Source organism: Mauremys mutica, chromosome 4, assembly GCF_020497125.1.
Source record: "Mauremys mutica isolate MM-2020 ecotype Southern chromosome 4, ASM2049712v1, whole genome shotgun sequence".
NCBI classification, from domain to species: domain Eukaryota; kingdom Metazoa; phylum Chordata; order Testudines; family Geoemydidae; genus Mauremys; species Mauremys mutica.
Window position 1 is genome coordinate 160,528,582 of NC_059075.1, and position 12,444 is coordinate 160,541,025.

General features: G+C 44.6%; 1 protein-coding gene across 3 annotated transcripts; it reads right to left on the minus strand.

Annotated features, from left to right (window-relative positions):
- Positions 1–443: 443 nt before the first annotated feature.
- On the minus strand, positions 444–5,845 carry LOC123369552 (olfactory receptor 1019-like). Of its 3 annotated transcripts, none has more exons than XM_045015257.1 (2): positions 5,822–5,845; positions 444–1,370 (listed from the first exon to the last, which is right to left on the minus strand). In XM_045015257.1, the coding sequence occupies exons 1-2, from the start codon at positions 5,843–5,845 to the stop codon at positions 444–446; spliced, it is 951 nt and encodes a 316-aa protein (XP_044871192.1). The 3 variants fall into 3 exon arrangements, with proteins under 3 accessions (XP_044871192.1, XP_044871191.1, XP_044871193.1); XM_045015256.1 differs by lacking the exon at positions 5,822–5,845 and adding an exon at positions 2,124–2,139 and having other exon boundaries at positions 444–1,384; XM_045015258.1 differs by lacking the exon at positions 5,822–5,845 and having other exon boundaries at positions 444–1,409.
- Positions 5,846–12,444: the final 6,599 nt, after the last annotated feature.

The window sequence follows — 12,444 nt, forward strand, 5'->3', positions numbered from 1 at the left end:
TCAGCACATTAGGTAACAGTCCCAATAGGGGTGTCTGTGTCAAACCTGTCACACTATGCACATGGATATGTCCCTGAGGGATGTGCTATTGCAATCCAGTTGCTCTCAATCTCTCTTTCAAATTGTTCTACTGTGGATAACCAATTAAATAACCACTGGATCAGAGACGTGAAGTTGAGCATCTCACACTCTAGGTGGCTGCCCCTAGCCACTAGCTTGTAAATTATTCTCTTTTTCTGGACCTGTGATGCTTCCTGTGATTTGTCCACTCATCTGAGTTGTGGCCTGCAGACCTTGTTGGAATACAAACAAATTAATAATAATAACAATACAATGATGAACAATACTCCCACGGGCTGTGTTAAATTATATTGCAACTGTCTGGGAATTGAATTCACCTGTTTCCACTCCCCATCACTAAACCAGTACAGAGTTAAACAGATTCAGGAATTGGTTAGTTTATTCATTGTTTTCCTCAGGGCGTCCTTCACCTCCGTGTTCCTCAGGCTGTAGATGAGGGGGTTCAACATGGGGATCACCACTGTGTAAAACACTGAGGCTACTTTGTCTGTGTCCATGGAATAGCTGGAGGTGGGACGCAAATACGTAAAGAGGAAGGTGCCAAAAAGCAGGATCACAGCAGTCAAGTGGAAAGAGCAGGTGGAGAAGGCTTTGCGCCTCCCCTCGGCGGAGCGGATCTGCAGGATGGTGGAGGTGATATAGACATAGGAGATGAGGACAGTTACAAGGCTGCTCACTATAATGCAGCACACTAAAGTAAACATCACAATCTCATTGATGTGGGTGTCAGAACAGGAGAGCGCCAGCAGTGGAGGGATATCACAGAAGAAATGATTGATGATGTTGGAGCTGCAGTATGACAGCCGAAATGTAAAACACGTGTATATAATTGAATCCACCAATCCCACAGCAAACACCCCAGCCACCAGCTGTTTACAAAGCTGCCTGGACATGGTGACCGTATAGTGCAGCGGCTTACAGATGGCCATGTAACGGTCATATGCCATCACAGCCAGCAAGAGACACTCAACATCTGAAAAAGCGACAAAGAGATACAATTGCACAGCGCAGGCAGAGTAAGAAATGCTTTTCCTCTCTGCTAAGATATTCAGCAGCATCTTAGGGGAAATTATCGAGGATAAGCAGAGGTCACAGAAAGACAAATTACTGAGGAAAAAGTACATGGGGGTGTGGAGTCGGGGATCAATCATGATTAACAAGATCATCCCCCCATTCCCCAACAGGGTGATACCATAAATCAGTAGGAACACCCCAAACAGTGGAACCTGCAGCTCCGGATGATCTGTCAGTCCTGAGAGAATGAACTCAGTCGCCTCCGAGTGATTTCCCTTTTCCATCTCCTCTGAACTCAGATCAGGCAGCTGCAGAGATGTGGGCAGGTGGATGGTGCAGAAAACCTGTCCCTTCTCTGTAATGAAGTAAGTGAAGATAAATGGAGATCAGTTTCTCAAAGGACGTCAGTACCTGTTCAGGAAATGGCTTAGTCCACAGAGGCAGATGTTCACAGCTGGTCATTTCAGTTGTTTGATAAAATACACACTGCGTAAATAGAATGACACGCAGGTTAATCAAACCCCACAGAGGGACACTCCTGTTCACTAATCTGAGCAGCAAACAGTGACTTGTGACTCTGCTGTAAGACAATCAGGGTGAAAACCATCTTAGTCTGAAAAGATTATCTGTTAGCTAAAGAAGGGGTGAGAGAACAGGAGTGTCAATCTTTCCACCCTCTTTGAGCAAGGTGTGTTCTGTGGCATGGCAGGTCGGTTTCGGGTAAAGTTGTTGATGTGCTAATTAAGCTTTTTGGCATTTACTTTAGCCCGTATGAAAACCCAGAGACACACTGGAAAGCACTGGCTTCGGTGAATATGTAATTGGCTATTTTTCCAAACAAGCAAGACACTCGGTTAGCCAAAGGGGTAGAAGTTGGGGCTGAGGCTTTTAATGCTGGAGGTCTTGAATTCAATACCTGCTGATCACCATCGTGTCTGCGTGTTTCTGAGACTGTAGTTCAGGACAATCGCACGTACCTGCTGAGAAGAGAGAGAGAGATGTGGTGGCGTTTCCTCATTGTCAGAAACTGCCAGTTTGGAGCATTTGGGAAGTTTTATAGTGAGATTTATGATCTATGAGACATGATTCCTGAAGCAATTGGGAATACCTGAGCTCAGAGAGCTCTAACAACTAATTAATGGGTTCAGTGAACCAAATCCACCTTGGTGTATTTCATGCCCTGGGGATTAATTCAGCCCACTCTTTCCTACTGTATTATTAAATGATGTAATTTCGACCAGAGTTACAGGTTAGGGGTATATTTCATCCTGCTGCTTTCATTGCAAGCCGGGTACTGCATAGAAATGATCCACAAAGGGGATTTGTTTGTGGAGACTGAAAGCTTTTTTCCTTGGAAATAACACGGGGGTGCATCACATACCACACACCAGCAATCTCTTGAATGGGCCAGGCTCCTAGGCTGGATTACATCCCCCATGATCCATGATGGTCTCTTCTCTTGCTGAACTGCCCTGGAACATCACCAGAGTCCTACAGCCACGGTTTAGGGAGGAGGGGAGTTTGGCCTTTTTAATGGAAATCTTATAATTTGCAGGGAAAAGATAATTTCATGGAAAAAATAGTTCAATTGAAAATCCAATTTCCAATCAAAAAAACTTCTCAAAAAAATTTCAACCAGTCTTAGCAACAAGTCTGGTATCAAAGGAACAGAAAGTTAGATACACCTGAAACGAAGGTGGGCATTCACCCACGAAAGCTCATGCTGCAAAACGTCTGTTAGTCTATAAAGTGCCACAGGATTCTTTGCTGCTTTTACTGAAACATACTGATTGTTTCAGAATCAACTCATTGTCCCAACCCCAATAGGTGAAATGTATAACCTGTAAGACATGTAAGAGTTCTCCAGATTATCTATCTATCTATCTATCTATCTATCTATCTATCTATCTATCTATCTATCTATCTATCTATCTATCTATCTATCGCATGCCAATCACCATGGTATTCTATGTCCTTCCCTTGCTAGGTTATTCCCCAAAGTAGGTAGGATAGGTTCACTCATTGTGCTTGATGGAGACCATATGATGATCAGAGGAGCTCAGGAGGAGACCACAGCCATCTGCCCTCCATTGTTAATTTGGTGCTTCTCTGTAAAACAGGAAATCCATGTTCAGATTGAACGTTACATGCAGCACAAATATCGAGGTCATTTATTGTGCATACTAAACCTAGATATAATATACATTTTTAAAAGTTCATAGGTATGGAGGAAGAAGAAGACAGCAAAACAAAGCCACACACAAACAAGTGACAACACTGAAAATACGAAGGGAAGTAAAACATCAAGTGGTTGGTGATGGGTATTTAAATGGGTGTTTAGGACCCCCACAGTGCAAGTGCATCAGAGCCCTGTAGAAACAGGCAAAGTTCTCCTGGTTTCACATTGTGTGTGTCACCAACTCAAAAACTCAGAGTAGACTGACTTATTATGTTTTTACATGCTCTGCAGGACAATAACACATAGCTTTGGAATTTGCAGAGAGATCCCTACTTCAAAGAGCTTGCAAATAAGGTCTTTATCCTTCAAAACACTTAGCACCCCCACCAAACCTAGTGCTGCTTGCTACTTATGAGTCAATGGGAGTACTCTGAAAAGCCAAAACTATATCAGAGAGCAAAGATCTGGCCTGAATGGTTTCCAATACCTCTCCCCAAACAAATGCTAAAACTTAATGGAAATCACTTTTAATGTATGTCTTATAATGTATCATTTGAAAACTCATAATTTGCTGATCAGTATTGTCCTGATAAAAAAGGTGAGGAAAAAGCAGCAAGGAAACATCCTTGCACATAGATATTTTGTCTCCAGGTAACCAGGTGGAAATGTTTCTCATAAGGAGGATCGGATTATAAAAAGACATCACTTACTCTCCCTCTCTCTCTCTCTGCCTATTGATTCACTGCATCTGAAGGGATAAAGGAAGCAGCCATTGGACTGGGGGAGGTGTCCTGACCTAAGAAGTTTGGTCAGTAAGAGTGCTGAAACCATGTGGGGATAATACTTTGCTCTGAATTTCACATTGATTGTTAACTTAGGCACAAGTTGCATTCCAGCTTTGGACTGACTTTCCATAGCCCTGCCTCCACAGATTGCTGATGGGCAATTTTGACAATAATTTCTCCTAGTACCAGTTCAGACTTAATCATGCTGGAGATATATTGTATCCATTCATGCTTATAGGCATCATAGAATTGGAAGGGACCTCAGAAGGTCATCTAGTCCAACCCCCTACTCGAAGCAGGACCAATCCCCAGACAGATTTTTACCCGAGTTTCCTAAATGGCCCCCTCAAGGATTGAGCTCACAACCCTGGGTTTAACAGGCCAATGCTCAGACCACTGAGCTATCCCTCCCCCTCTAAGAGATTTTCCATTCTTTTAAAAGGTGTTCCAGTACTTTAACATTTCCTGATATTACCCAGAACATTTCATTTTCGAGTGATGCTAAACAAAGAATTTGCATCTCAGTGCACCCCATGGCTAAGGCAGGTTCCCAATTCCAGCTGTTCCTTGTACAGCAGCAAGGTGGTGGTGTTTAACCATTTCCACAGATTCCATGTCACTTTCAGATTGCCTAGGCCTATTTGTACTAAATCCACATTAGCATCTGCCTGCTTGTGTAGGAGACTGTCCTGTAATTGTGATAAAGCGCTCAATTTATTTCTGATTATCTCTAAATCTACCGTATTCATAATCCCTGATTCCAAAACCAACCCCTCCTAATACAGTGTCTACTATATCTCATTTGGTCCGACCATAGGGGCTTTGGTATGTTTCCATCCAGGCTTTTAAAATAGGCAGAGAGAAGGGCAAACAGTTTAGCTCCACTCTTGACACATTCAGCTGGGTCCAGTCCATATTAATTTTAATGTCTACTAACAAAGGATTCAGGAGGACCTTTATGGGGTCACTCTGAGTTACAACCAGTCTGGGTTTCTTTATCCTTATCGGGGTGCTTCTTTTGAAAGCAACAACTTTGGTCCAAGACTTAGTACGCGTATCTGGGGACCAAAAGTTTGAATCTCCGTTCGATATTGGACAATATGCTACTGTGACAGTTAGTATTGTCCCTGTCTTAAGAGGCTCATCCCACTGATATGGTAATCATGGGTAGCTGGAACTCCAGGTGGTATCCCCATAGCGACCCTCTACTTTAACCCCTATTTCCCAGTGGCTTGGTACTCCTGGGGTGTTTGTAAGGTGAACCTTAAGTCCCACTTCCCCATCCCAGGCATAAATATTGGTATTTCCTAGTGGCCTCAGAATTCAATTTGTATTTTTATCATACCATTCTAAGAGGATTCCTGCTTCCCTGATGGGGATCCAAGATTAATTATTTAGGGGGGAATGATGATTGACCAGGGGAGAGATTGCAGTGGGCTCTCCCAAGATATTTTTTAATATCTGGGAGATAAAGGCCCCCAAGAACAGGGACTGCCAAACTTGATACTGAGGTTTCATGGATTTGGAGGGTAGTAGTGGTCGAGCAGCACCTTATGTTCCAAATCCCAGGAGTCCTTTCCTGTAAAAAGTCCAAGACATTATTATTCATGCAAAAAGTTTAATCTGTAAGACATGTACCCATTTAATTTTCCATCCTTCTCACTCAATACTGTATACCATTGGGCTGAAGCGGTCCACTATGGAATAGGGTCCTGTCCATTTTGATTCCAGTGAGTGGCCCCTCTTCCCCAATTTGAAGTACATAACTTGATCCCCTGTTTCCCATAGGGCTGTTTCAGTATGCTTTTGTGCATGGATTTTTTGATTCATTTGTTCCATAGCTTGATTGGCCCTATATTAGAGAGTGGTTTTGTCTTCTTGCAGCTGCTGAAGCCACTGTAAATATTCATGGTGTGTTACATTAGGGATTTCTCCCTGATCTTGTGTTAGGTGGCTAGGGTCAATCATAAGGTCTTTGAGTGTCCAAACATAATTTGAAATGGCTAGATTTTGGTTTTCAGTCTGTTGCTGCTGTGGATAGCTGCTAAAATGAGAGGCAGCTTGTCTGGCCAATCTTTTCCTGTAGAATTTAATACTTTCCGCAGTGCTTCCTTAATGGTTCGGTTCATGCACTCTACCTGACCCAAGGATTGGGGTCGATATGATATATGACATTTTTGTTTGATTCCTAAAGCTTGTAACATTGATGAAAAAATTTCTCTAACAAAGCCCCCATCCCATTATCAGAATCTGTTGTTACAGGGGTAGAATCATTGAATCATAGAATATCAGGGTTGGAAGGGACCTCAGGCGGTCATCTAGTCCAACCCCCTGCTCAAAGCAGGACCAATTCCCAACTAAATCATCCCAGGCAGGGCTTTGTCAAGCCTGACCTTAAAAACCTCTAAGGAAGGAGATTCCATCACCTCTCTAGGTAACCCAGTCCAGTGCTTCACCACCCTCCTAGTGAAAAAGTTTTTCCTAATGTCCAACCTAAATCTCCCCCACTGCAACTTGAGACCATTGCTCCTTGTTCTGTCATCAGGTACCACTGAGAACAGTCTAGATCCATTCTCTTTGGAACCCCCTTTCAGGTAGTTCAAAGCAGTTATCAAATCCCCCCGATTCTTCTCTTCTGCAGACTAAACAATCCCGGTTCCCTCAGCCTCTCCTCATAAGTCATGTCCTCCAGTCCCCTAATCATTTTTGTTGCCCTCCGCTGGACTCTTTCCAATGTTTCCACATCTTTCTTGTAGTGTGGGGCCCAAAACTGGACACAGTACTCCAGATGAGGCCTCACCAATGTCGAACAGAGGGGAATGATCACATCCCTCGATCTGCTGGCAATGCCCCTACTTATACAGCCCAAAATGCCGTTAGCCTTCTTGGCAACAAGGTCACACTGCTGACTCATACCTACCATATCTACACACCACACCACCTCATTAAAAAACTTCTTCGCTACCACCTTGGTGCTATTAGTTTTAGTAGGAAATGTTTCTACCCATCCTGAAAAGGAATCAATTATTACTAACATGTATCTTTACTTCTTGGTAACTTGTCAATACAATCAATCTGAACCCTATGCCAGGGCCCGAGCCTCTGTTGGTGCATCATGGGTTGCCAGTGAGGGGGTCGTGCTCTATCCTGTGCACACCGAATGCAATTCCTTACCCATATTCTAACATCATCTTCCATCTTTTTCCATTCTGTAACCTGTCTTAACCTATTTAAGGTTCCTTTTACCCACTCTTGCATGAACTGATGGGCTACATTAATCAGTTCTTGCCTTTCCACTTTTCCTGGAATTCGGTGATTTATAGCAGCACCCATTGGTTCGGGGACATCACTAGGGATGCTTTTAACTTGGCTTCTAGTTACAATTGCTATACTGTGTTGTTGGGCTATTGTATCCACCCGACTATTCCAAATGGGTTCCTTGCCTGTTCCCTTGTTGTGGGCTTTCACAAGCTCGATTTTCAATTGCTTAGGATTCTGTTACCCGCTGGTAAATCCATTCCCACTCATCTAAGTATGCAATAACTTTACCATCCGCTGCCTTCCACCCATTTCTTTACCAGTCCTGCATCCAGAACTGAATTCCCTTTACGCAAAAATCACTATCGGCGTAAATATACACTGGCCGTGGGGAGTCCTCATATAGTTTCAGAATCTGATAAATTGAATGTTATTCAGCATGTTGGGCTGACCTGTGATCCAGCTGGCCCTGAATAATCTCCTTGTCTAAATTGATTACTGCATATTTTACACACCTTTTCCATTTTTTACCATTGCACTTCCATCAGTGAACCAAATATGCTTCTCTTGTCCTATCGTATCCAATTTGTCTAGTGGGGGTGCCTCCACTAGAGCAATTCTTTGTTCCAGAGTAACCAGTTTCCTTTTTCAATTAAAGCATGTGTTAACATATCTGTTTTGGATAGAGTTTTCGTGGTTACCCCTCTGTTAATTAAAATCAGCATCCATTGTGCCATTCAAGTATTAGAGACTTTCCTTCCCATCAGTTTCCCTGACAAAATGTATTTTAGTTTAGTTTGGGTGCTTTGAATAGTGACTGGAGCTATTCCTGTGATTGGTTCAAATGATTTGCACTGCCCGGATGGCTACCAGGCATTCGCATTCCCAGGGATCAATATTTATCTCAGCTCCTTGTAGCTTCCTGGATTCATATGCTACTGGAACCAGTTTTCCATCCTCATTATTTTGTAGTAGCGTAGCAGCCAAAGCTGTATTGTTTGGCAGACAATCAAATAACAAAAGGCTGTGACTCATCGGGAAAACACAGTGCTGGAGCTGTGAAGCCTTTTACTTTAAAAGCCTTAAAGCAGCATCCTGCTCTACTCCCCACTCCCAATTTGCCTTTGTCTTTAGTAATCGCCACAAGGGGTGCGTTATTTCAGTATACTTCTCAATGTGTGATCTGAGAAAGTTAAAGCCTCCCAATAGTACTCTCAAGGAGTGGGCGTCCGTAGGAGCTGGCATTTCTAGTAGGCTCTCACCTGGCGCTGGTCTATTTACCTTCTTTCTTTCCAGTAATTATACCCAAATATTTGACTTGTGGCTGCACCAGTCGATCCTTATCCAAGACTATCCTAAATCCTGGTTTTACTGGATTAATGCTAACCCTTTTTCAGTTATCATCTGAGTCTGTGCCTCAGTTTCCCCAAAGGCTAAAATATCCACATATAAAAACACAAATGGTCTATCTTGTGGACTCAGTCTATCCAGCATATCTATCACTTGCCGGTGTGCGATTGCCAGACTGTTGTGATACCCTTGGGGCAATCGACAAAAAGTCCACTGCTGTTCTTTTATTGTAAAGGCAAACGGATCCTGTGAGTCGGGGTTTAGGGGAATAGCAAAGAAACAATTGGATAAATCGATTACTGATAAATATTTCGATGTGGCTTGGACCTTTTGTATAACCTGTGTCAAGTCCGCCACAATAGGAGCCATAGGTATTGTACCTGTGTTCAGCCTTCTGTAGGCCGTCGTTAGGCACCAGGACTAGTCATCTGCTTTTACTACCAGCCATACAGGGGAGTTGAAGGGTGACTTTGTTTTTCTGATTCCTCCCTGCTATTCCAGCTCCTGGATAGTTTGTACCAATTGGGCCTCCACCTCCTTTGGATAAAAATATTGTTTTTGGGGAGGCACTAAGTCCGCAACAATTTTTACACAGGCATTGATTTTACCACAGCCTGTTTTCTTTTGAGTCCAGACCAAGGGGAATTTCTGGCGCCATTCCTCATTTTGCCGGGCTGATAATGCTGCAATTGGCCTTTCTCCTCCTTTTGCTAGTACATTAACTCCCCACTTAACAGCCTTTCATTTAATGTTGTTTCGATCGTATGTCCCTGCTCAATTACAGAACATGCTCCATTGAAAGTTGTGCAATGCTTCACTATAACGTCGTTTGGCTGCCTGCTTTGTCCACAGCTGGCAGCCCCCCATCAGCTCCTCTACACCCACTCCAGCACCTCCCGCCCGCTGGCAGACCCCGCGGATAAGTGCTTTCCCCCTCCTCCTCCTACCTCCTGTCTGCGGCAATCAGCTGGCTTGTGGCATTCAGGAGGGAGGGGGGAGGAGCGAGGACTCAGTGTGCAGACTCCCCCTCCCTCCTCAATGCCGCAAACCAGCTGATTGCCATGGGCAGGAGGGAGGGGGGAAGAGCGAGGATGCAGCATGCCTCCCCCCCTCCCTCCCCTGCCTCCTGCCTGTGGCAATCAGCTGGCTTGTGGCGTTCGGGAAGCGGGAGGAGTGAGGACTCTGCGTGCGGAGTAAAGGGGAAGGGGGGAAGAAGAAGCAGGTTAAGGGTGGCGGCTTGGGGGAAGGGGTGGAATGGGCAGGCCGAGGGTTGAGCCCCTCTGCCCCTGGCGCTTGCAGAGTAGGGGAAGCTGCTGCTGCTGCTGTGCAATGTGCTTCTCCTAGCCTACAGCACCTTCAGCCTCCTGGCCTGCCTCATTGTCTCCAGTGCCAGTGGCTGTGTCTGTGTGGGATAAGGCGGGGGCACCTCCCAACTATAGTACTATAATATAGTGGCAAAAAAAATTTCTCTGGAACCTAACCCCCCCATTTACATTCATTCTTATGGAGAAATAGGATTCTCTTAACATTGTTTCACTTAAAGTCGCATTTTCCAGGAACATAACTACAACGTTAAGTGAGGCGTTACTGTAGTGGGTTGTGGTCCAGAGTGAGTGGTTATTTGTTGGACCAGTCCCCTTAGCTCCTCTAGGTTAGCTGGCTAGTTATTCTGCCAAAATGCAAGTTTACCAGTGTAATAGGAGGCCAAAGAGGCAGCGCAATCCCTTAAGGACTGGATGCTAAATGGTAGCTCATCTATGGGGGTGGCACCGTCAACTGTTACCAGACCAGCCGTTACTTGCATCAGAGCCCGTCCAGTTGAATAATTCTCGGGGTCTTCATTAGGCTCCTGGATGGAGGCTACAACTTGTGCTATAAAGTTACACCTGCCTATCTGTTCCCCAAATGTTGCCGTTAGACCCAGGATACCGACGTCCTCAGTAACAACCAATCTATCCAGAGTGGCTCTAATTTCCGGGGCCGCACATACCCCCATGAGTCAATGGACTTCCAAGGCAGTTAGCCCTTCCCTTGCTGCAAGTAAAAATGTGTTGCTACACCAACTAGAAAAGGCGTCTCGCTTCTGGGTCCCCAAATGTCCAGCCATCGCCTTTAAATCGGTGGCCGATACTGGAACTGTGGTAACGGTCATGCTACCCTCACCATCTACGGGAGTCATTTCGGTGGTGCGTTGGATCGCTGCTACCAGGGCTATGGGAGTGAGCTCATCATGCCTACATTCCTGCGCATTATCCCATATATTCCTCTCCCAAGTTTCCCTGAGGTCCTATATTTCCTCCTCCCAGTCCGGGTTTCCTCTGGGCAAGGTTTGATCCCATTCTCCTGCTGCGACTGCTGCAACCTGGCGGGTTGCGAAGCCTAGCTTCTGCTTAAGCTGCTTGATAATTGATTCACAGCGGTTATGCTTGCAGGTGCTCTGCCCTGTTCTAGCTTTAATTTCTTCACCATGCCCTGTAGGACTTGATTTTCTCTTGATATTTTATCTTTTTCCTCTACCTGTTCCAGTAATCCCTTTTCCCTCACTTTTAGTTCCTGTAGGGTGTCCTTAAGCATGTCCAATTGGCCGTGGACCCCTGTAGTCAATACTTCCATTTATCTGCGTCTTGCTCACTCGCTCCGAGCTTTTCACACAGTGTAGTATCTTCTGCTCGGCCGTTTGCCAGCTGGAGGAACGCCTCATTACAGGTTTCCCACAATAGCCAGAGTGCAGCCGAATCCTTTTTTATTGGGATTGAAGGTTTATAAATCAACAAATATTTTGGCAATTTCTCTTCCAAATCAGCTGGTTGGTATTTGTAATCACTCTAAAATTCTATGTTGCCCGTGCTTGATTCAGGACTGACAAAAACCCTTTTCTCTTTTCATCTCTGTTGCCCGTGCCAGTGCCTAGGCTTAGCAATATAGTCTGCCTACCAATTTCTGCCTTCAGGAAGCTCTACATAAATTGCAGGGAGGGATAGCTCAGTGGTTTGAGCATTGACCTATTAAAACCAGGATTGTGAGTTCAATCCTTAAAGGGGCCATTTAGGAATCTGGGACAAAAATCTGTCTGGGGATTGGCCCTGCTTTGAGCAGACTAGATGACCTCCTGAGGTCCCTTCAACCCTGATATTCTATGAAACAATGAGTGTCTCAAGCTGGCTTAAGAGACAGGCTCCCCAACCCACAGAAATACCTGGAAACTAAAGGACTGTAACCACAGGGCTGGGGGAGAACAGGCTGAGCCAAGGTCAGAAAAGGCATCAGACCTGAGAAGGATTTTACCTGAAGTACCAACTGGAGTGAGAAGTTAACATTTATAACGAATTTCTGACTGTATTAAGCTTAGCCTTGCATGTTTTGTTTTATTTTGTTTTGTGACTTACTTTGTTCTGTCTGTTATTACTTAAAACCATTTAAATCCTACTTTTTATACTTAATAAAATTACTTTTGTTTATTTATAAACTCAGTGTAAGTAATTATTACCTGGGGTGGGGGGGGGCGCAAACAGCTGTGTATAGCTCTCTTGCAGGGATATAGAGGGCGAACATTTATCGTGTTACCCTGTATAAGCTTTATACAGATTAAAATGGATTTATTTGGGGTTTAGATCCCATTGGGAGCTGGGTGTTTGCGTCCTGGAGACATGTATCTTACTGAGCTCAGTTCAGTCTAGATCTGCAGCTTTCAGGCTGGAGCCTAGACCCTCGGTCTGTGTTGCAGCAGGCTAGCGTATCTGGCTCAGCAAGGCAGGGTTCTGGAGGCCCAGGCTGGCA